Raw genomic sequence first — 25124 nt, 5'->3', positions numbered from 1 at the left:
TGCTCAGACTGTGTTGCGGAATAATTTGCTCCATCACTCCCTTCAGAGCTGTATTTGTCAGTGGAGGTGGAAACACATGGGAGTTTGCTTTATTTTGTCGGCTGTGGATAAGGTTGTTAGTCTTGCCTTCCTGCTGCAGACTCACTCTGATATGTGAGGCGAATAACAAACAGTTTCTGTAGTTTCTGTTTCACTTTATTGGCGGAAAAATGCAGACGGCGCTGGCTGTGCATGTCTCAGTGCTAAAAAGTTCCCACGGACTCCGCCAACTTCGATGCCATCTGTAATGGGGGCACATGACATACTGTATGTAGCCTAATATATCATTTCCATAAATACCCATACACAGAGTGCAAATAAACTTTCCTAATCTTGGAATCGTACCCAGCAGTGGGAGCAGATGCAGTTTTAGTATGAGAACCTTCTGTGAAGAGTCAGCTCTCAGCAGGATGTACAGTAGAGTCTCGATGGCCTGAACATCATTCATCACATACGACCCTGGAAGGTTCTCCGCCTTTCAGGGCAGCTGTTAAAAGCTCATATGTCTTTACTGCCGATGTTAAAAAGCGATTCGGATTTTCATAATTCACCATTTACATTCCAAACTGTGATTTAACAAGCGCAGACTTCATAGCTTCACATCTGGCCTTACCTTGGGGTTACATCTGGCCGAGTGCACGTAATTTGGTTACGTTCTGCGTGGCAAATTACAAGTGTAATTGGCCATTTAATTTGATTGGCGGGCGTACCTGCAAACTGCGCGGATGAGCCACGTCATGAAGGAACGTTGTGGCAGTATGTCAGGACATTGATGATTATTGTCACCGCAGCTGGCCCATCTCACACGTACACACACGTTCAGACATGACGGCACGTATCTTTCCTTCACCATTGAAATAAGTACCGAGAAAGACAACAGGGATTTGTTTCTCTCTCAATAACTTTTGCCTTTTCAGCGAGAGCTGCCAACACTGTGATAAATGTCACATTATTAGTTGGCTCGGTATAAGCCACCCTTGGCAGGGTACTTGTACTTTGGCTTTCCAAGGCTTTCCAAGGTACAGTACCAGTGAGAGATAACTGAGTTTTGAATGTTTTAAACGGCTTCATTGCTTTTGTGTTGTGTTTTACCTACATTTATGTTTTTTTCTCTCAGAAAAGGGATGGCGATAAAAATCCGAGAGTTAAGTTTTCTGGACGGGAGCACCTGTTAATTGCTGTTTTAGAGCCAACTTTGTCTTAGGTTTTGCGATGTTCTGACAGGATTTCATGGGAGCTGATCATATATTGCCCAGTGAACCTTTCAGGACATGGGGAAGTAAAATCAAGTATTTTCTCCTATTTTAAACGTCTACTCCCCTAAAAATCAATGCGACCGCTGGGACGTGTGCCAAACAGATTGAGGAAGGGCACCATGGTCATGCTGTCTCCTCTCTCCCCCATTTTGTCTCCTCTCACCTCCCTCCTTTCCTGCTTTCCTAACTCCAAACCTCCAAATGAACTTCTCCTCTCATCACCCTTTCCCGGAACATCGTCCACCGTAATGGATTCAGTGCCTTTTAGATGTTATCTGTTGTCAGGCGCCTCATTCTAAAGATCTTACTGCCGCCAAAAACAACAACAACAGCAACACAGGCACCATGATGGTGTATGGATTTAAATGCAGGGCGTGACAGAAAAGGGCAGCTTTTAATGGACAAGCATCCATTTTTAAGTAGGAGATGAAGAGAGAATTGGATGTTGAGAGGTAGGGCAGCAAATAATGAACATTTCTTTATTTGTCTCTTGATCATTTTTCACTTTAATCAATTAGTCTAAAGAATTTCAGAAAGTGCTGAAAATTGCTGGTCATATAGGTTCCCAGAGCCTAAGGTAATGTCTTCAAATTGTTTGTTTTTTCCGACCAACTGTCTAAAAAAGATATGAACCATCACAAAGAAACAAATCCTCACATTTTAGAAGCTGGGACCAGCGAGTGTTTGCCAGTTTTGTTCGATAAAAAACTTGCATGTTAATTTATTGATCAAACTTCTTGCTGATCAACAAAGTAATCATTTCATCACTATTAAGACTGATAGTGTCAGAGTCAGAAGCATTTAAATTCAGTGAACTAGAATTTCCTGCCAGAGGGACGTGTTGAGAGAGACATATTGAAGACATACTGAATCTCGACAACTTGCACAGTAACAATATGCAAAGATACATAGATAAAAGCAAGACCACACATACTGTGCATTCGGAAAGTATTCGGACCCCTTTCATTTTTTCACATTTCTTAGTCTCTTTAGCCTTATGCTAAAATAGTTTAAATTCATTTTTGGGTTGTCCCTCTGGAAGTTTCTTCCATCTCCACACAGGATCTCTGGAACAAGGCCAGACTGAACATCAGGTTCTTGGTCACCTCTCTTACCAAGCCCCCCCCCCCATTTGCTCAGTTTGGCCGGGCAGCCAGCTCCAGGAAGAGTCCTGGTTGTTCCAAACTTCTTCCATCGAAGAATTATAGAGGCCACTGTGCTCTTGGGAAGCTTCAAAGCAGTAGAACTTTTTTTTTTTTTTTTTTTTGCAGCCTTCCCCAGATCTGTGCTTTGACACAATCCTGTCTCTGAGCTCTGCAGGCAGTTACTTTGAACTCAAGGCCTTGTTTTTGCTCTGATATGCACTGTCAGCTATTAGACCTTTATATAGACAGGTGTGTGTCTTTACAAATCATGTCCAGTCAGTTGAATTTACCGCAGGTGGACTCAAGTCAAGGTGTGGAAACATCTCAGATATGATGAAGAGAAACGGGAGACACCTGAGCTAAAAATCAAGTGGTATAGCAAAGGGTCTGAATACTTCTGTCAATGTGATATTCCCATTTTTTATTTATAAAAAAAAAAAAAAAATAAAAAAAATTCTTTTTTTCATTTTGTCATTATGGGATATGGAGTGTAGATTGATAAGGGGACTGTAGATTGATAATATATAATATATATATATATAATATATAATATATATATATATATATATATATATATATATATATATATATACACACATATGTGTGTGTGTGTATATGTATGTGTGTGTATATGTATATATATATTTTTTTTTAAATGTGTATATATATTATTTTTAATACAAAAATATCATAAGGCTGCAAAATAACAAAATGTGAAAAAAGTGAAGGGGTCTGAATATTTTCCAAATGCACCGTAGTGTGTAAGGCACACAGTAAGAAGAAGTGTGTTTGTGCCACTCATCATATTGATAGTAGACTGTCCATTCGGGCTGCTTGCAAAAATAGTCAAAGTTGGTGTTTAAAGATGGAGTTGAAAGAAGAAAATAGATTTCAGTCGAGGTAACACGCTGGGCCTAATATGGCTTAATGGAACTCAGTTATATCTGTAGATTTTTTTGTTTCTGTAATGTTTTTATTCCTTCTATTTTGCATCTCTTTTTACAATTAAGAAAAGTGCAATTGGTAAAAAAAAAAAAAAAGCCAAGAGAGTATAATACGTACAGAATACGACTGTAGACCTGCAGCTTTGCTGCCACTACAGCTGGGGTTTTTGAGATTGGCATGGCATGACTCATCCTGTGAGGGTTACACGGCAGAAAAAAAGGCAATAACTGAAGTGGAAAAAACACTTGCTTCTTGAAATCGCTCCAGTGACCCAGAAATCACCCACGTTTTTACAGCAGTCCACCAGAGGCTGTCATTAATTGGTTGACACTCTGGATTTTTGTACTGGTACAGGTACTTTGGCACAGCAAAGCAAATCTCTACTTGTTTCATTATAACATCAGCAAATCTTTAGGTGCATTTGCGTATTTGAACCCATCAGCCACGACTTTTAGACCTTTAACTTTCCATGTAAATACCTCACTCTATTTTCTGGGCTCAGATGTTCCTCATCACCTTCCCTGTGTTGACTTATTGCCAGTAAGTGGTCTCTATCTAAGGGGCTCTTGTGTCTAACTTGTTGACTCTGACTGCTCCCTTTAGCATCCAAGGCAGCCGGTGATAGCCGGGAAACCCCATTGGCTGATTGAGGTAACTGCTGCATGACGTCATCAGCTTGGGTGATTATGCTGTTTAGGGGAAAAAGGCATCAGAGGCAAATGAGATACTTTGGGTGGCTGAACAAACAGTCTGGGAGTCATTTAATCAATTCATTGCTTTGCCAATGGTCTGTAGAAACCGAACACTTTGGTGGGTTTTCTCTGTCTCTTTCTGAACAGCTCTTACCCTCGTGTCTGTTAAATTTTCTTAGCTTTTCTCTCGTTTCTGTCTTTGTTACTCCTCTTCATCTCTTTATTTCACTCCGTTCTTCCTCTCTTCCTCTCACACACACTTAAGACACACTTTAAGACGCAAATCTTCTTCCCTCCACCTGGCTTCCACAAGCGAGCGCTGATCAAAGGCATCCATCTTTACATGCCTGCCCTGATAGTTCCATAATGGACCCATAACGTGAACATTCGGCTCCATTGTTTACGCCATTAGTCACACGGGCTTATGGAAAATTACTGCAATGCTGTGTTGAAAAGCCATCAGCGGTGGCAGCAGTAATGCTGCGGCAACACCGTGCCAAGATGCTATCTATCACACGTGCATGTTTCCTCTCCTCTCGGCACACAGAGTTGTTGTGAAGCAGCAATCTGTTAGCACGTCGCAGTGTAACGATGAAGGTTTTTCTTGATGCTGTGATATAGCGTTTGGCATAGCAGACCCATGCGTTGGCTGTGCTTGACACGGCATAAATATATCAAAACTCTTTAAGTTGTATGTGTATAATAGGTTTATAGTGTAGTTGTGGTGGCATTGTGTGGGATAGTATGGTCACTGCACAACATGTCTGTTTTTTAATGCAGCTAACACATTATATGACATCATAGCCCCTGCGTTAATACAACACTACTCCATTTGCAGTTCAGCATCAACATGGTCATGGTCATGGTGCATGATAATTGTAAGCCTAAATTAGCAAAAGCACAGTATTGTCAGTGCGTTAGGCATCTTCGCTATCGTCTGTGCCCACCCCACGACTGCTGAAGTAGTATAATGTAGCACAAAAGCAGCGTAATCATAAATGATTCCCTTTTGCAGCCTTATTACATAGCTATCAAATCTGTTACCACTGAGTGGGAGTCCTTTTGTGCTCTATTCCATTTAAACATCCAAGCCCAACTCATATGTTAAAAGCTTCATATAAAAACACAACAACAAAACACCGCGTCGACTGTATCGGTGCAATAGTCAAGGTTAAGACCATGTGTTTCAACAGTTTTCATCCCAAACGTCCATGACAGCAGCTCACTTCAGGAGACTGTTACTTGCCGTGGAATATTTTTGCATTTATGCTGCGTTACACCTCCACTCCCATCCACCGCATTTCAGACGGCAATTACTCCGCATTATTCATTCAACAGCGACAATTACTACTTACTCTGCAGATTAAGATGTACATCAAAGAAACGCATTATCATGCTCTAAAATACGATTAAACAATCCAATGCTGAAGCAGTTAAAAATCGCCCCACCCCGACCAGCTACGTCATTAAAATGCTGCTCAAGTCCAACAAAATTCTAACAATGTGTGCATCGGGTGCATTACGGCGTAGAGTTTTTAACACAACAGGGAACCATTTCTGAAGTTACATAACTTGGTATCATTATTAGTGCAGCAGGATAGCCACAGTGATTAATAGCGGCAGCTCTGCGGCAGCAGGCTCGATGCTGTTTTCTGTGTTCTGTAGCGGCCTGCTGGCGACACATATGAGTCAATCAGAGAGGCCCGTTCTCCCACAGAACAGGCTCTCCAGCTTAATTAAAGTGATGTTTCAAGCTGCCACCTGGCCTGTACACACTCACACACACACACACACACACACCAACACATTACAGCCACCCATACAGCATACTCCACACACGTTCTCACAGTATACGGTTTCATAGACGATGGCTGAGGCTTTTACACATTACGAGCTCAAAAACTCACGAGCCATATGGCGAACTTCGCGCGGGCACACGATACCTCAGATGCGCGTACGCCGCCACCGCATTCGCACGAAAAGTACACTCGCGCACCGGCGCGCGCATACGTGGAGTGACTGGGAGCAGCTGCTGGTGTAATTGCTCGGGGTTGGATGAGGTTATAAATGGTTTCTAGTGGGGGCCGTGGAGCTGTGAAGAGGCGAGCCTCATTGTGTTTGACTGTCCGGGAGGGAGCGGGAGAGAGAGCTAGAAGAGGGCAGCTGAATAGTTCTGGGCAGCAAGTGAGAAGTGCAACTGTATGCGTGTGTTTGTGTCAGTCAGTTCTTCCCCTACATGCTTTATACTCATGTGTCTGTGGTGTGTGTGTGTGTGTGTGTGTGTTGGCAGCGGAAGGGGTGTGTGCAGGAACAGACACAGTATATGAGGATGACATTGTCAGTGAGGGCACACGCTGCTTTTGTGTGTTTGTACTGACACGTATCCACCTATAAGACACACATAAACCTGCTTCCTCCCTCTGTCTCTCTCGCTCTCTCTGTCACTTGCTTACTCTATCACACACACACACACACACACACACACCTGCCTTCCTCTCTTCCTCCACGCTGTGCCAGTCTCAGCTCCGTCGATCGCACAGGTATTTGATATTCATGGTCTGTCAGCACGGAGCTACAGCGAAACGTGTCAGAGAGATCGAGAGAAGGGGGGGGGGGCATACGAGGGTAAGACGGGGAAGAAATAGAAAAAGAGGCGAATAGAGGAAAAAAGTCAGGAGTTTCCATCATTCGAACACGGTAGCTCGAATCATGAAAAACAGACCCGGACCCAAGGGTACACAGGTGTGGGTAGCTGTGTCCACATACTTTTGGCCATTTAGCGTAGCTGGCATGGGGGGGGGGCAGCGGAATGAAGAGGGAGGTATAGGAGAGCAGGGTGAGAATAGGAGTGGCAAATCCAGTGATAGCAAGTAAGAGAGGAATGGGGAGAGAGGGTGAGAGTGTGGATAAGAAGAGATAGATTGTGCAGCAGTAGGAGGCCAACGGTGCCTTCCATGCCTGACTGCCCTCGGCCAATTACACCCTTCACTGCCTCTTTCCCAGGTGCCATCAGATCAACAGGTTTCTCTGGCCAGAGCAGAGTCCACACCGTCGATCCGCTAATTGTTTCAGAGGAGAGGGGGAGTGTGTGAGCGTGGTGAGGAAGAAGCAAGCGCAAAAGAGGACGAGTTCGATTTCGCCCGACGCCAAAGTTGGACTCGCGCTGTAGAATACAGAGAGACGGGCGGAAGCTCGGAGGGTGCGAGACACACGCTGCAGGTGCCGAGGGGTTCGGGGGTTGAGGGCAAATGAGACCAAGGGGTGGAAGCAAGAAAAAGGAGGGAGAGGGGTTGTCTAAGGAGACGTGACAGAAAGGAGGCGGGCTAAGATTAAGAGAAAGAAGAAAGGAAAGGTGAAAGATATTGTATGTGAACACGTGAACAACAAGAAAGCCGCAAAATCTCCTCTTCTTTTTGCTCTTTCTGTGCATTAGGTTCTCTGAAAGCCGCGTTTACCTTGTCCACACTAAAACGCAAGGCCGGCGTTCCGAGATCGATCTACTCGGCTGTCTTCAAAAAGCTCATTTTTCGTGTGGCACAAACGCCATCTTGGTGACAAAGAGAAAATGATTGCTCTTCAAATTTACCAGGCTTTGCATAGGCATACAATCAGAAACAAATGGGGAGAAGAAAAAAAAGAGAGTGGAAGGGAGGAGACGGAGAGATGGTGGGAGCTAGAGAAAGAAAACGAGGGTGAGACGGGGGAGGTGGCAAAGAAAGAAAGAAACTGAGCAGAGGGAGATTTTTTTTTTTAAAGTGAAAGAAAGTAGAGAGCAGTTATAAATAGGTGAAAAAAGGTGGGAGGTTGAGAAAGAAAAAGATGGAGGGAGAGAGAGAGAGAGAGAGATTCAGGCGTACAGTGAGAGGTGGCAATGTCTGTCTCCTTTTGTGTTCCACATGGATTCATCTCATTCTGTCTGCCTTTCATTCACAGTTCCTCGCTCGCTCGCTCCGTCATTGTCATGCTCGCGCTCTCTCATTCTTTTCACCCTTTTCTCTTCGGCTCCTCGCCTTTTCACCCGCGCTCTATTCATCTCTGTCCCTCCTTTCCGGCTCATCTTTCCTGCCTGCCTTCACCTCCGCTCAACTCCTCCTTTGTGTTTTCTTTCCTCCCTCTTCTGCCCGTTTTTTTTTTAATTTTTTTATTTTATTTTAATCCTCATCCTCTCTCTTTCCTCTCTCATCATTCAAGCCCTTTAAAAACTCTGAAAATGTCTTAAACGCAGTGAGCTGTACTTTAAAGTCTAAGGATGAACAAATTGAGGAATATATCCAATTTGGATTTTTCTGGCCAATATTGTGTTTGTTATTTTCTGTCAGAAGATTCAATGTAATAATCATGAAACAGGGATCTGATGTGTTCAGGAGTGAAAGGTTCTGACAGCTGCCACGCGTGAAAACTACTGAGCGGACCACTAACCACTAAATTACACGATGTGACGAGCTAGACTTGCAACTCTCTTGTCTTTTTGAAAGGCAAAAAGACTTTCTAGCTTTTTCAGACGTCACAATGAGTCCTTTTTCTTTTCCTGCGTCTCGCTGAACCGTCTTTCGCTGAGCGTCAACAGTAGCGGCGACCCCCAGAGATACAGGCGTCGGCGCCGCACTTCAGCCGCTTGAGCTAGCATTGACGTTGGCCTCGCAGACTGTCGAGACGAGCCGTGAGTAACGGTTGGCCTAGCGGACATCCCGATCCCGAGCTGACGAGTGTAAAACAGTGCAGTGATAATGCTTAGAAGTTTTAAGAGCATTAAGTCGTCGTCGGTCACTTTTTGATTAGCCATAAATTTAATTCCAGACAGAATGAATTTGACTTTAGGTCCCAAATGAATACATTTCCTGTTGTCTTATGTGCTATTATTCCTCAGCACTTTCCATAAGTCCTGTCTCATATCAAATTGGCTGTTTTTTCCTGCTTCGTTTTTAATTATGTCTCAAATTTATTCCAGGTAGTATTTATTTATCTCCCTGAAACATGCAGACACCCTGACAGTGCTCGTCATGCTTGCTCGTCCTTTATCTTCCCCCTTTCCTTCCGTCCTTCCTTCCTTCCTTCTGTTCCCTCCCTTTCCTTCTTACCCCGTACATCCTTGTCTTGCCCTCCTCCCCTCTGCCTCTCCCTCCATCCCAATTTCTCCCCTCTCCGTTCCACCCAGAGCAATTCCATCTCTCTCCCAGCAAACAAAGAGGGCTAATGACATGCTGACACCGAGCCTCATGATTGAATTCATTAGGCGTGCACAATAATTGCCAGGCGCGAGCGTGCACGCACCCATCTATTCAGGGGACAGCTGTCAAATAACAAGCAAGAGAGAATAGCTTTTTATTGTTGAGCTCGCACAGAGAGGGAGAATGAATATAGAGGAACAGTGCGAGAAGCACCTGTTGTGGAGGGGAAGGGAGAGAGAGAGAGAGAGAGAGAGAGAGGGAGAGCACTCAGCATGTCAATTAGGCTTCTGTGTTCATGCAGGGTTACCGGGAAGTCTACTACCTGTTTGACGCACTTGGCGTCACAGGCCAGGTGAAAACTCCAGGTTTATAGAGTTTTGGTTTTTTTTCAAGATAAAGAATTACACTTGAGATAAAGTGTGAAAAGACAGTTTCAGTTAGTTAACCACCTCTGTGGCATTTTTAATCCAACTATAAGACAAACCTTTGGTCACATTTAGACTATGTCTTTTATTGAAGGATTACTGTATATTCAGTACTTGTCCCAAATCAGGCAGTAGTCATTAATTCAGTAGGGCTGCTTGATTAAAAAAACAAAAACAAATATCTGTTTGTGATCATTGTTATGGATATTGACATGGGAATATGACATGTGAAAGGCTGTAAAATATTTTTAGTTTTGTACATTTCCTACGCTTGTCCATACAAGTTGGTGCTGTAGTTGTTTCAAATAAAGATTATGGAAATCGATAGTTTTCAGTTTAAAAAGCAGACAAAAGCAACATTAATCAGTGATATTACATCAAAAGCAATAATTTGCTGACAGATGTACAAGCGTGGATTGAGACCAACTTCTCTGAAGCGACAGGTTTTTAATCCAGGCTTGATCTAGCCTTGGTTTTTAATCTAGACTTGAACATATTGTTGTTTACCTGCAGCTGCTTCACAGTAAAATCTCTCCAACTACCATTGTTGTGCATCATGCCTTACTTTCTTGTCTGTGGCTGGAAAGCTTTCAATCTTAAGCAGCTCCAGCGACTCGACACACACGGAAGTGTTTGTTTAGCCAGGAATGCTGTCATTGTGCCTCATCGGTTTGGTTGTGATTTTCATGAAGCGACAGATTTGTAATGTAACCCGGCAGGGATGACTCCACTGGACTCTGATTGGTTGACCTGAGAGATTCAGGATTCAGAAGTTTTGATTTAAAAACTAGCTTCAGGCCACACATCAAAAGCACACAACACAGGCTGTATCTGTTTCATATGGAAATCAGGAGCTTCACGTATTTATGAATCAATTCTGATCAATCTTCATCACCCTGCCCTACTTTGACTGTCCGCCGGTACTGGTTCAGCCATTCTCTGATTCTTCAGCACAGAAAACCAAAGCCAACGACATCCCATCCTGATTCTGATCAAATCCGATTCTAATTTCAGGCTGATACTTTCTGAAAAGTTTTAACAACCACCTACATGCTTTAATATTGATGAGCGGAGCATTGTGCATTGATTATAGAGCATAAGTCCCTGCCTGCTTAAACTAAGTACCTGATTTAACACTTAGGAGCTCTGGTCTGTTTAAGACTAATATATCTGATTTAGCTAATGAGCTCGTGCTCTAATTTCCCTCCCCGCTATCTGCCCTGCTGCAATTTATGTGCAGGCACTTTTCATTAACCTCAAGTGGTCAAATGAATGTCCCTTTAACTTTGGCCCCGTGGCTAACCCACAGGAACATGGTGAAAGCCCCGCAAGGCTGAAGGGGCTTTTTTTTGCTGCTGCTTTTGGCTAGAAAATAAAATGCATGAAATGTTTTTTGCTCTGTATAATTAAGCATGTATTATGTTAGGAGCATTTAATTGTATTTAGATGGCAACCGTGTCCTTATGGCCTCAGGATTACAACATATCAAGTTCTTTTGTTTTTGCTGGTTGGGTAAAGGGTTATTTTTAGGTAGGCAGGTCTTGTTGTGAACATTAAGGAATCTCAGTTTTAAATCCATCCCTCTTTGTTGACTCTCTCAAAGAAGACAGAGGAGGATGAGTTGGTCCTCACTCCGGATGGGACCAGGGAGTTCCTGACCTTCGAGATCCCCCTCAGTGACTCGGGTTCAGCGGGTCTGGGTGTCAGCGTCAAAGGCAACCGCTCCAAGGAGAACCATGCTGACCTGGGTATCTTCGTCAAATCCATCATCAATGGAGGGGCAGCCTGCAAGGTGCGGTACTCCCTGCTGTAATTAATGGAGGGTTCGAGCAGAAAGATGAAAGAAACGTTTAAAAGCGTGGCATCTGTATCTTCTAGGAAGGCTCTCATCTCATTGAAGACTGTTTGCTGTAGTAGCATCTATATGACCTAACATCTTCTCAAGAATCTGTGTTTTCTATGAACAGTTTCTATTAATGTGGGTATCTGGTCCTTAGGCTGTGGCACCACCTTTACATGTAGAATGTGTAGAATTGAGTTTGAAACATTTTTCCGTGCAGCTGCTTGAAGAGTTTTGAATCCTAAATACCATTTTACAAATACCAGGCCTAGAGAAGCAACTGCACACCAGCTGAAAATCGTGCTTTTGTGGGCCTCCAGTGGTTTAACTGCCTAACGGGGAAAGTGAAGTGAAATGACTTTTCTGTTTCTCAGCAACTATGAAGAAAAGCTACATCTGTGATATAATCTGTTGCTGTCTCTAGTGCTGCAGTCAGTTTCAGTAGACTTTCAACTTGATTGTTTTCTCAAACAAACACGCTTGTGTTGACGGCACATGATAATGGACTTAAAAGCACACTTCTGTAAGCGATTAGATCATGAATAGAAACAGGATACACTCTGAGAGTGAGACTATTAGACTATTAGATTACATCAATCTTATTGCTGAATTGGAGCTATTACTGCTTTTTTTGTTCACACACCATGAACTGTTTGGTAGTTGGAAAAATAAACCTTTTCTGTGCTAAGAGGAGCTTCAGCACCAAAAGATACACTTTTATGTGTCATTCCTTATCCACCAACAGGACGGGCGGCTTCGAGTGAACGACCAGCTGATTGCCGTCAACGGGGAATCGCTATTGGGCAAAACCAACCAAGACGCCATGGAGACGCTCCGCAAGTCCATGTCGACGGAAGGCAACAAACGTGGGATGATCCAGCTTATTGTGGCCAGACGAGTGGCCAAAAGAAATGAGGTAAGGAACAAGGTGAAAGATGGATTTGATGAATTCGGGGGTGTTCGACTGGCATTTTGGCCGCGCCAGTTGTCTTATCTCTGAGCTTATTGTTGTCCAGTTAATATATAATTACTGTGAATGTAGTATATCTGTATTAGTCTGATTAATACAGTTCTCCGAAAGAGAAAATGCTAATTAAACTGATGTTTTCTCTGATAACTTAACCTGAGTAATGTCATATTTGGAGTCTGCATTATCAGATCAATACGGTCTATAAGCTACTAAAAAAACGAGCACGTATACCTTATGAAATGATGCTGTTACATAAACAGGATCATATCCTTGTAGTTCTGGTCTTTTTATCAGGATTTTACTCAAAGCATTCATTGCAAAGAAAGTCCATTAGGGCAGGCAGCACAAGTGGTCACATAGGTTTTAAGCCACTGCCTAGTTAAACCACATTATGTGAACTTCTTAGAAGTGAAAACAAGCATTGGAGAATATTAAGGCCATTAACGTTATTACCGAAACTATCTTTCGCAGGTGTCCAGTGTTATATGCCCAGTACGCCACTGTGTAGCTTTGTCAAAATGTTCTTGAAAACTGAACCAATTAAGTAAAACATCGACACCACAATGAAAATGAAATCCACGTTGAAATTAGGACTGGCATAAACCACTGACTCAGATTATTGTCTTGATTGGTCAGTATGGAATTATTGCTGCACTTGTAAACATAATGATTCATTCTTTTATTTACCCTGACTGAGCACATATGACCCTCCTGCAGCAAGTGGCCTGCTTCACACTCGAGTTTCACACATACACACCTCAGAGCTGCACGTTACGGCCGCTGTACTGTAGCGTCGAGTGTCAACCCCTACGGCCACCGTTATACTTTCCGTACGTGAGGGTTTGCGAGGGTCCCTTAGGGTCCAAGTGGCATAAATTCCGTCCTCAGAGGGTGTACGCTTTGGCTCTGTGCGGACGTCCGAGTACCCTCCGATTTGTAGCGACGTTTTTCTAATTCTAAAAAATACAGTATGAGAGCCAGATTGCAGTTTGGTCAAGAAGTGTTCTGTTTCAGTCTGCAGGGCTTTTGATTTGATAACAAATGATACGGCCATTTTATCCTATCCAGTCTATTTCGGTAGTGCCGTTACGACATTGCGACATACTTAACTTAATAACTCTGCTCAAAATGTTCAGGAATCGGGTTGTCTCTGATCTTATTAGGATCAAAGTGGCTGTGATTAAAGTTTCCATGTGTGTGTTTGTGTTCCCGCAAATAAATGGATTTCCTCTGACACTGCTGTCTTAAAAAAGACACTTGAGTGGAGTTGTTAGGCACAACTTCAGCAAGACCCTTTCCGTGATAAATATACAACACAATCCAAAGCAAACCACTGGGAAATACCCTTATGAGCAACGAGGAATTGTTTGATGAAATAAAAGTAAGTAATCAGGTCAGAGTAGTTCACCAACCCCTCCCACACACAAACACAAACACACAGACACTCACACACACCTCCCTTGAGGCAACCGGAGCGAGAAAAAAAATAAACAAAAGGCTACACAACTTTTTTTCCTCTCCACAGTGTCGTGTTTTTACATTCTCTGTGCACCTTGGCCTGTCGCCTGCTTGAAAGCTGAGGCTGAGTCTGCGCGCACCACTGCTTTGCGTCTCCGTGTAGGCGCGCACATCTGTGTGCACGCGTACGCCTCTGGCACCGCCTGGCTTCCCCTGCTCTCTTTTTTCCAACCCGGTGTGTCAAACTTTTGATTTCCCCTTGGTCCTACTGGTAATTGAAAGCAGAGGCTGAGCCCTGGAGGTGTGTTGTGCGTTTGTGCGTCCCCGTGCGTGTGCACGTCTGCCCCTGCATGCGTATGTTTGTGTAACTGCGTCGTTTGTGCTTTTGTACATCCAGCTTATGCATGTACGCATTTATTTTCAAGGATCTTTCGGCGTGTGCGTTTGCATAAAGACACCTTGTGTGTATGCGTGTGTATTGCGGACATGGCAAGGCAGTGAGACTTCACAGAGAGCTTGGTGGATGAATAAAATTTGAGCACAGGGAGTCTCGTCAATCTTCACATGTAGAGCTGGAGGCATGGCCTGAGGCTGTTCCCAGTGTCTGGCTGTTTCCAAGAAATAGTGTCCAAGACAGGCAGAGAGGAGGAAAGAAAAAAATGTAATGCACTCGTAGTCAAAGAGATTGCACAGAGCAGATCTAGAACGTCCCTATAGAGTCACTATAGATTAATACCTCATAACCAGCTGTCCATCAAATATATGTCGAAATCCAGTAATGCCTAATTACTACAGGTTGAGGGCTGTGACTCATTTTGACATTTAGTGACATATGGGATCAAATAATCCTGTATTTACCTTCCTCCCCATGTCTCCATCCCTTGACAACCAATCTCCAATCAATCCCAAATGTTTGCCTCTGCATAAATCCCAGGCCCGGCAGCTCCCGCTCCTTCCTCCATCCCCATAGAAACACAGTGAGCCCAGAGCATCTGACTTCCTCATCACCGCTGGCACCTGATGGGATCGAGACCTTCCCGGAGCTCAATTATCAGACTGAATATGCAATGAGCGGCGGTGTGATTTGTCGATGCGCCCTCCGTATGGCGAATCCCCTCGACTACTACTGAGGTGTTTCACCCCGGCCTCTCAGCTGGCCAATTCATTAACTGTCTAATTTAAAGTCAAGAGAAGCTGTATGCCGGCAGTCACTGCACCATATGTCGACCTTAGAATTTAGTTTCTTTCCGCCGAAGGTCTGTTGTACCCGTGTGTAGCTTCTATTTGTTCAGTCAGCTGTGATTCAAGTCATTTCGTTTGTCCACTGAATGGCCTTATTTCTTTTTCACCTTTAGTGCATAATGGAACATTATGAGATATATTAGATTATTAGATATTAGAAGATGTGTTAGTCTGACAAGAGGCTTTTCTTGAACCTGTGTCAGCCCTTTTTGTGTTGTTTGATAAACAAAGAGCTGTACAGGTTTCTACTGGAGCAGTTATAATGCCTTGCTCAAGGGCAGCACTGGTGCAAAGTAAATACATTAATTAACTCAATTTTGAACTGCTTTTTGATACTGCCATATTTCCACTGTATGCTACTTTATACGTTCATTATAAGACATTCCAGACGAAAATACAGTATTTTTACTTTGCCACATTTATTTGAAAGCTAGAGTCTTCAGTTTGTTTGCATATTAAGCTTTTTTATTCAAAGCCTTCGATCATCTTAAGGCCTTCTGTCAGGGTTTCAGAAATACTGGGTTCATTCATCTTAACTCTCCAGTGTATCCCCACCCCCGTAGTAAATATCACGTTTTCCACACTTCAGAGCAAGTAATTCTAGTGGAGAAATACATTTTTTAAATTCTATTTAACTGTCATTGTAGAAATGACCAAATTCCTTGAAACAATCCCGAGATTAGGACTTTAACGGTGTGGCAGATCATCTCATTAATTGCATGTGGTTATAGAATAATGCACCCAACAGTTCATAAAGTTTAGATGTGGCTCCACGGGAACCGACTACCAAATTTAAATGCGGCTCGCAGGTAAATGCACCGCCATCTCCATTTTGATACCTCAGGACAATTTCCTGAAATACTTTATACTAGACGAATACTAAATACTTCTTTTGATACATTGTGGTACTGATACTTTTACCTAAGTTGTGGATCTTCTACCGTAGAGAAAAGCTAATTGGTGGTTGTTTCTACTCCGGAAACTTGAACAAGCGGCCTTCTAATCTGAAATCCATTTCATTACACGCCACACTTTTGCCAACCTCCTGTCGTGGCCACATATGTATTCTCCTGTAAACGGAGCTTGTTTGTTGACATCAGAATCCATTCTGCTGTGGTTATTACGGCACCTCAAGCATTTAGTGAGCTGAAAGGATCATTGGGCAAAGACCTTCTGCCAAAATTGAATCCCAGCCCAGATAGTTACAGTCATTGATTGGGGTAATTTGGCTGCAGTATTGACCCGAGCGTTATAGTGTTATCGCTCGTTATGCGATGTCGGTGATGATGGTCATCTTTATGGCAAGAGCTGACATCACCTTTAGCAATAGATGCAGAAACCATAGCAAATCAATACAGTCAACGATCCGATGGACAAACAATGAGGGCCAAGACACACACACACACACAGACAGATCTTCTCAGGCCGTGGTTGAGTGTTTAGGGGTGACGGGGCTAGCAAATGGTTTATTTGTCCGGCAAACAAGAGAGTGTCATCACAGGTCCTAAGGGAAATGTCGAGGTGCTAGCAAGCTAACCTTCCCCTGCAGGGGGGAGGCTATCTGGCTAACAGCTTGTGGCTCAACAGCCTATTGGAAATCCATCCTCATTTATCACACTGCTAGCATTAGCGTGGATATTTGCCCTCGTGTCCATCCATGATTCTCTAGCAAATGTTAGCACGGCTAATTCCCTTCTGCCTCATTTTCTGAACTTTATCTAGTGTTAGTTTGACTCTTGCTTGTTTTTCCCTCAGGTTTGTGTATAGATCTTGAATATTTTCTGTTTTGGACTTCGCTATAACTGTGAGAGGAGGTTTAGCGCATTAATCCCTGTCTTCCTACTCAGAGACAAGGATTATTTGTTCCTTTTGAGCACGTATGCCCGTGCCTTCTCAAAGCACTTCACAAATGGTTCAACTACTCAAAAGAGATGAAAGGTAGCTGTTGCTAACTGCTGCTGCATCCACAAGTAACCACACAGAGGCCGGAACAGTCTAAAATCTACAAAGCCTTATGAGCATAATCAGAGAAAATACACTGCACAGTGCATAGCCGAAGAAGGAACCTTTTTATTTACTCGACTTTAGAAGAACAAAGATTTGAAATATGATAATTGTTTTAATTCCAAGTCCTCTTTCGATCAGGAGACACCAGGGAGCCCACTGGGACCCCAGCAGACTACGAACACCTCTCTGGACGACCACGAGCGCCGAATCTCCCACTCCCTGTACGGTGGCCTGGAGGGTCTTGATGACAACTTGATGCCACGACAAGGCATGATGCCACGCACAATAGGTAAGACTGACATATTTTTTGTTGTGAGTGATTCCTTTTTTTGCTAGTAGTTCTCATCAAGTTGCCCCTGACTGTACTGTACTGGTATCTGTGCTAAGTATTATTTGGTGAACATCAGTAAAGACTCTAATCATGTATACAAACACTATAAGAATAGTAGGGGGTAGCAGAATAGTTTTAGAATACAAGTGCAGCATTTACAGTATTTCCCTTTTGCTACTCTGTGTTTTCCCTGGTAGATTCTATAATCTGACCTGCCAGGTTTTGTCAAGACAGAATACAGGCTAACTGTGTCATCTGCTCTCAGTTCCTGTCAAGACTCAGTGGCTTTTAATGTCTTGGAAAATGTCAGGGAGAGAGATACGGAGATGAAAAACTGTCCCCCCCAGATGTCCCGCTAGTGATTGATTCTTTTTCCGTGTGTGTTTGCTTCGTGCGCTCTCTGAGAGCGCCTATGTACGCGTCTGGTAGTTTGCATGCTTGTGACTCTGTGTTTTCTAAATGACCTATCTGTCATTGCTCAAACCAGCTCTGAGGCGGCTTGGAAGTGAGTGCGTGTTGGACTAAGTGCGGGAGATTAGCAAGCATATTTGTGTCTGTGTGTGAAAGATTTGCCTGCATCTGTACAGGATTGCGTGTGTATAGCACTTGCATGATTGAGGGACAGGTGGTGAAGTCGCCTAAAACCAAAGAAGGGCTTCTGTACCACAAATGGTGTAACTGCTCGGTTTGCCTGTGTCAAATTCAAGAAAGCACGAAATGACCGAACCATCTTCGTACATTTTATCCTCTGCAGTTGTTTTTTTTTTATTTGCATTTCTCAAAATGCCAAAATGATCCGTCTGATTTGGGGGGCACATAAATACTTTGACCTCTTCTTCTGCTGATTTACGGCAAGCCAGTGCAGAAAAGAACGTCCACAAAACAACTTAAATGTAAATTAATTAAGCAGAGGAAGAGTTGGAAGAGTTGGTACTCCAACTTTTAATCTGTCTTTCAAATTAGCTGCTACCAGCGCTACCTCATTAATCAATGCAACATAATGTGAGAGTGTGAACTGTTTTCCTTTCATGTAAATTGGCGACCTGACACTGTAGTTAGTGTAAACAAAAAAAAAACAAAAACAAAAAAAAAAAAGTCTGATTTGCGAAGTGACAGAGGAAGTGTTAATAGGTGAAGTTCCAGCACGCTGCTGCCACGGTGGCTGCGTTCATCCATGCTTAACAAACAACGGGGGGCTATAATGAGCGTACAGGGTTTGGGGTGAAAGCACAAGGCAGATGTACAGGAGATACAGCAGTTGTCTGCTCAACAGTGACGAAGAAAATCATTGTCACATTACACGACCGGACAAGCTGACGTCTGTATAAAACTCCGATGCCTCTGTAACTGCTGGACTTGATCAATTTGCTGTATAAAGCTGGTAAATACATAAACTCACTCTGAATACAACACGGCACTACCATCGTATATGAGCATGTCCAGTGGGGCTGGCAACGAATATTCTAAATTGTAAAGAGAACAAACAAAACAAAACAAAACAAAAGAGGAGGCCAACTGCCTCTTGAGTCCTTGCGTGGGCCTGGGCCACTAGGCTGAGTGCACTGCATGACGGGCAGGAGTCACACAATGTCACTTTAATTGATTGAAAATGAGCCGTCGGTCAAACTGAAACGAGCGAATAATTCAACGGCAACCGCGTGGTAGTGATGGCAGAGAGTTCACACCCCGACTCGGCCGCAGAGAGGGGGATTTGCGCTCTGAGCGAATTTAAAGAGCCCCGTTTTTGATCAGTAGACGGAGAAATGCTGGAACCTCGAGATAAAGCTGTATGCAAGCTATGTAAGCTACAGTTAGCCGACCATTCCAGCAGTAGCAACCTGAGGGCGCATCTCGAAAATATGCATCCAAGTTATGTCATGTCTGCCTGCGTTTGCCGTCCGATGGACATAATGTGCAAAAATAGATATTTGAATGATTCGAACCAGTGTTTTTTTTAGAGGGATTAATTAAATGTGGTGCTAATAGTGCTAATATCCAGACATATAGTACCGACATTACCTGAAAGCTGAAGAATAAAACTGAAGTCGCGATCTGCAGATTTGACGGTAGGGAGGGCGTTCAGTCTAGAAACAGGACAGACACTTCTGCCTTTTCAAACTGGAACCTAAAGCAAGAAACAGCCGAAAAACATGAAGAGATATATGAGATATATGAGATATAAGAGCTTACGAGGTCTGAAATATATACCGTAACTCAGAGACAGCTAATTCAGGACTGTATTACTAAATCACACCTTAAAATCAGTGCAAACAGTACTGGCAGTCATTTTTTCATCCTTCAAGCCAGTGGAGAGGACAGAATAGTTCCCATGTAATCCTTGCTTCTACATTCCGGGGTATTTGCGGGCATCACAAGAAGGGCCAATTAATACCAGTTGCACTATTACTGTACATTCTTGCACAGGAGTAGAGGTAAGTAGAAAGGGCAAAATCAGCCTCAGGTTATAAGAAATCCAAACAGAGGGAAGACAGAGGTGGGTTGGTAAAGAGGAAAGGTAAGTAAAAAGATAAAGAGGTGTGGTAAGTAGGTGAGGAGGAAAGGAAAGATAAAGGAAGGAATGCAGTTGGAAGAACAAATCAAGAGAAGAAAATGAAGGTTATGGTATAAAGGTAAATAGATAAAATGCAGAGTTGTTATTGGTATTTGTTCCCCTGCCCTCAATCTTCCCTTAAATAAGATTAAATGTTGTTCAAAACGTGGAGCAGTATATCGCCATCGACCATAATAGAAAGAGGGCGGATTATACAAAAGCTATAACTTCACCTCAGTGCTGACATAGTGACATCCATCCCTGATCCTCTGAGGATTAAACCAAAAAAAACAGAGTGCCTCCCTCCTGACTCATCTAAGACCAACACCTGCTGCTTTTTGATCGTCTTGCATGTGTGTGTGTTTGTGCTTTCACTTCAAATTGGCAGGGCTGAGCAGGGAGACCACGGTGTCAGAGTGGCCAGAGTAGCCTCTTTCTCCTAATCTTTCACCAGCCTCAACAAAAAAAACGGGACGCCAGATGCGAGAAACCAGAGAGGTTGGCCCGTGGAAGGATGTGCACTATGTAATTACTGAATATGAAAGAGACACGAAACATTTCCCTGCTTATTAATCATCTAATCAGCCCAGTGGAGGGTTTTTTTTTTTTTTCACTGACCACCAATTTCTAACTTAGAATATTTTGGATCTTCCCTTCTCCATGCGGCCTCTGAGTCAGTGAAAATCAGGATGTTAATAAAACTTAGATATGTTTGTAATCTTAGATATCATTTTCCACGTGCTTGGCTTGACCTAGAGATATCAAAGCAGTATGTTTTTTTTTTTTTTTTCTCAGAACATCACTCTGTGGTTTTGTGTTGAAGTGAGATTGGAGGGGTAAGGAAGGGGATTAAAGCTTTATTGGAACTGTTAATTTGTAACTGTGGGCTAAGCACAGAGGATGAAGGCCAGCAGGCTTGGGTTTTAAACTCATCTGCTTGATGCTTACCTCAGCATGCACCCTTAAGTGAGCTTTTTTTTTTTTTTTTTTACACGTTAGCAACCAAAGACTTATCCTTAAATGAGTTCGCTAGTTGAAAAATGAAACACCTACCTACGTATTACAAGTTGCTCCTATTAAGGAAAAAAAAAACGTGATCCCTTGTGCCTGGAAAGTGTCTGCTAATTTATCATCTAAGAAACTTCAGATTAAAAAAGAGAAAAAAAAAATCCAAACATGTTTTCCATATCTGCTTGTTCCTGTGATTAAGTTTTTCTTCTTCCAGTGTATTTAGTGGAAAGTTTAAATCTAAAATGGCCCTTTTTTGTGCTAAACCATAATATAAGCATTTTATAAATATTAATAGAAGGTTTTGCATCATTTTCTTTGATTTTTACCACATAAAATTTCATAGTGGTCCCCACTTTTTATCCTGACTTAAATTTAGGTTGTCAGTTCACAGAAATACAAAAGCAGTATAAATGGATGTAATGCTATACCCCCCCTCCCCACTGGAACAGTTTCATTAGTTGAAAGTAAGCCCAGAGACATCTGTTGACAGCATGTCCCTGTGGATTACCCGGAGATGTCACTGCTGAAGTTTATAAAATGTTATTTGTCAACGTAGTGAACGCCACAAATAAAATGAATGTCATTCTGATTGTACTGAGGGGGAGGCGGAAATCTCAGAGATATCTCAAAACATGGACGGTGAAAACCAAAACTATCTGCATGGCTAGATACCAGGAGAACTGGTTACAAAAAAATAAATAAAAAGAACAGGGGATTTTATGTATTTAACTTGCAAAACCAACCCTTAAAAATACAGTTTGGCAAGTGGGACCAATGCTTTGGGGGCACGGTTTGTGTTTCTAATGATGGACCAGCTGAATGGTTCGTAACTTTCTACTTGTGTGGTCTCGAGTTGTAAAGACCGCAGATGAACGCGCAAGCGAATTTATTATTTCCAGATATAATGCGTTCCTGTGCCTTAACACGAATGCGGTGGTTCACAAACAGCATCTGTGTCCTGACCGGTTTGAATACGGTGGAATGGTCTGGAAAAGCAGACGTCCCTCTTGCTCTCAGCTGCTGCACTGCTGCAGTTCAGAAGCCAGCTGTAGAAGCCTGTAGCTGAGCTGCACTTGGCAACTCCCAGATGTGAACGTGCGTGAATACGAAGCAGAGCTTTGCATGCTCATCAAACCTGCCTTGAATAAATAAAATTGTGTGTGTGTGTGTCAGTGCTTGGGGGCAGAGGGGGGGGTTTCACAGTTGCTTGGAATAAGTCTGTTCTCTCGTCGTGAGGGGAGGGCGCCACGAAACATAAATCATGCATTAGGCTTTCTTAGAAAACACCACCATTCCCATTCAGAACAGATCAGCTTGCATTTTGGCCCGTGCACTCTCTTAGATCACTCACTTTCTGGCTTTCTGCACTCTGAAGATGGCAGGGATAAGAGAGCGACTTAATTATTCCTTCAGGCCTATAGCTTTCAAGGCCCGGCACCCCTGGCAATAACCTCCTTACTAATTATGCAAATAGACCACGACAAGACAAAATGAAAAGAGGGGGGAAAAAAAAAACTTCTCCGTGTGACTTTCTCCCCGTGTTATTCTCACCTCATGCTATCTCCATTTTCATCTAGAAAAATCGCCCCCCCCCCCTTCTTCCCTCTTGGCCATTCTCCCCCTTTGTTCTCAAGTATTCAGTAGTTTTGCACAAAAAAAAGCATGTCATAATAGCCGCTCCCAGAGAATCTCAAATGAAATGCCACCTATTGTTCCGCTGTAGCTCAATCAGAAATGACTGTATTACAACCACTGGGACAGATAATGTGAGTTTATTGGTTTGATTCTCAGGTGATGCCGGCTGTGCGCACCGTCCGCATGGCTCTGCTATTGTTGCCGGCAGATTGCTGCCCTTGGGTGCTGGCACTAAAACAAAGAGGCTTTTTTTTTCTCTCCTTTTACCAGGCTAGTGAGTTGACAGATTCATTGGTTTTCTGCTCAGTAGCTGCCAGTTGATTGTACTGCAGTGATTCAAACTGTGACATTGATGGGATTCTCAGTGTCGTGCATTGGACTGCTTAGGGAAATGGGATTAAGTGTTTCTGTGAGTGCACGTGTGTGTGTGTGTGTGTGTGTGTGTGTGTGTGTGTGTGTGTGTGTGTGTGTGTGTGTGTGTGTGTGTGTGTGTGTGTGTGTGTGAGTGTGTGTGTGGTCTGAGGGAGAGAGAGAGAGAGAGGTGGCCATGCTGTGCTTACCCTAACTCCCAAATTCACAGCGAATAACAAACACACACAGCGGGAGGGGGCTGAAAGGAGCACAAATACACACACTCTGAAACCACCGCAACAGTTCTGGTGAAGGTCTGGCGCTGTTAAGGGCATGCACTCTCACACTTTTGTCGATACACTCCAGCTCACTCGGAGTGTGTATTTGGGGGTCAATGCTAATTTACGAACAGGCAGACACGTTCTATCTGATGTACTTGTATATATATCCTTTATTAGTGCCGTTTTATGGATAGAATGTCATAATGTTTTTCTCCTTTTTACTGATCAGCACTTTATCAACCAGTCAAGCACCACCAACAATGCATACACATTATCCTCTTACCTCCCACCGTTCCACCCGCGGGACGATGCCACTATCCAGACTGATAGGACTATATAAAGTTGCATGAATGTGAACATGTAATATGCATTGCATTCAGAAAGTATTCCGACTCCTACACATTTTCACATTTGTCATGTTTGCAGCCTTGTGCTTAAAATAATATATTGATATTATTTTGACTGTGTGCTTGGGGTCATTGTCCTGATGGAAGGTCAACCTTGGGCCCAGTTTGAGGTCCTGAGTACTCTGGACCAGGTTTTCATTAAGGATAGCTCTGTACTTTGCTGCGTTCAGCTTTCCCTCAACCCTGACCAGTCTCAACGTTCCTGCTGCTAAATAACACCCCCACAGCATGATGCTGCCACCCCCACGCTTCACCGTTGGGACGGTATTGGGCAGGTGATGAGTGGTACCAGGTTTCTTCCAGGCATGATACTTAGACTTGAGGCCAAACAGTTCAATCTGGGTTCCATCAAACCAAAGAATCTTGTTTCTCACAATCCGAGAATCTTTTTGGTGCTTTTTTGCAAACTCCAAGTGGGCTTTCATGTGTATTTCACTGAGGATGGGGTTCCACCTGGCCATTCTGCCATTAAGCCCAGTTTGGTGGAGTACTGCAGTTATGGTTGTCCTTGTGGAAGTGTCTCTCATCTCCACACAGGATCTCTGGAGCTCAGCCAGGGTGACGGTGCTCTTTGGAACCTTCAATGCAGAATTTTTTTTTTGTACATTTCCCCAGATCCGTTCCTCAACACAATCTTATCTCTGAGATCATCAGTTAGTTCCTTCAACCTCATGGCTTGGTTTTTGCCCTGATATGCACTGTCAGCTTTGAGACCTTTTATATAGACAGGTGTGTGCCTTTCCAAGTCATTTCCAGTCAATTGAATTTACCGCAGGTGGACTCCAGTCAAGGTGTGGAAACATCTCAGATATGATCAAGAGAAACGGGAGGCAGCTGAGCTAAATTTCAAGTGTCATAGCGAAGTGTCTGAATACTTCTGTCAATGTGATATTCCCATTTTTCCTTTTTAATAAATTTGCAAAAATTTCTAAAATTCAGTTTTTGCTTTGTCACTTTGGGGTATTAGTGTAGGTCGATTAGTAGTTTAAAAGTAGTTTAGCATACGTCTAAATACTTATTTCAATGTGCAATAAATCCTGAAAAGCTTTCTTTTTGTAACTTTTTAATGTTTGAGGAAAGTAACAACAGTGACCAAGGATTTTTTTTAAACTACCTTTACACCCACATAATACAAACACACACACTCTGACACTTTCACACCACCCAGTCTCCCCTTTTTTCGTCCGTTCAGCTCCGTTTACATCAGGTCATTCACCCACACTGGCTGGAAGCAGCAGCACTCAGTAGGACATTGATTCCCTCAGTGTTGGGTTATGAGAAACAAACAGCAGGCCTGTCTTAGACCTCCAGGTCTCTGGCTGTAAAGCCCAAATGCTTTCTAAAGACAAACAAACTTCTCCCTGAGCTCT

General features: G+C 43.1%; 1 protein-coding gene across 10 annotated transcripts in view; it reads left to right on the top strand.

The window, feature by feature from the left end:
- The window catches only part of LOC120798511 (partitioning defective 3 homolog), a 233714-nt gene that overhangs the window by 122850 nt on the left and 85740 nt on the right, over positions 1–25124 (top strand). For 5 of the 10 annotated variants that reach the window (XM_040142800.1, XM_040142803.1, XM_040142807.1 and 2 more), the window contains 4 exons: positions 3989–4036; positions 11274–11462; positions 12256–12426; positions 17326–17476. In XM_040142800.1, coding sequence (XP_039998734.1) covers positions 3989–4036; positions 11274–11462; positions 12256–12426; positions 17326–17476 — 559 coding nt within the window. The remainder of the gene's footprint in view (positions 1–3988; positions 4037–11273; positions 11463–12255; positions 12427–17325; positions 17477–25124) is intronic. The other 5 variants (XM_040142808.1, XM_040142801.1, XM_040142806.1 and 2 more) reach the window with 3 other exon arrangements.

The sequence above is a fragment of the Xiphias gladius genome, chromosome 14 (assembly GCF_016859285.1).
Source record: "Xiphias gladius isolate SHS-SW01 ecotype Sanya breed wild chromosome 14, ASM1685928v1, whole genome shotgun sequence".
NCBI lineage: Eukaryota > Metazoa > Chordata > Actinopteri > Istiophoriformes > Xiphiidae > Xiphias > Xiphias gladius.
This window is presented reverse-complemented; position numbering and strand designations above follow the sequence as displayed.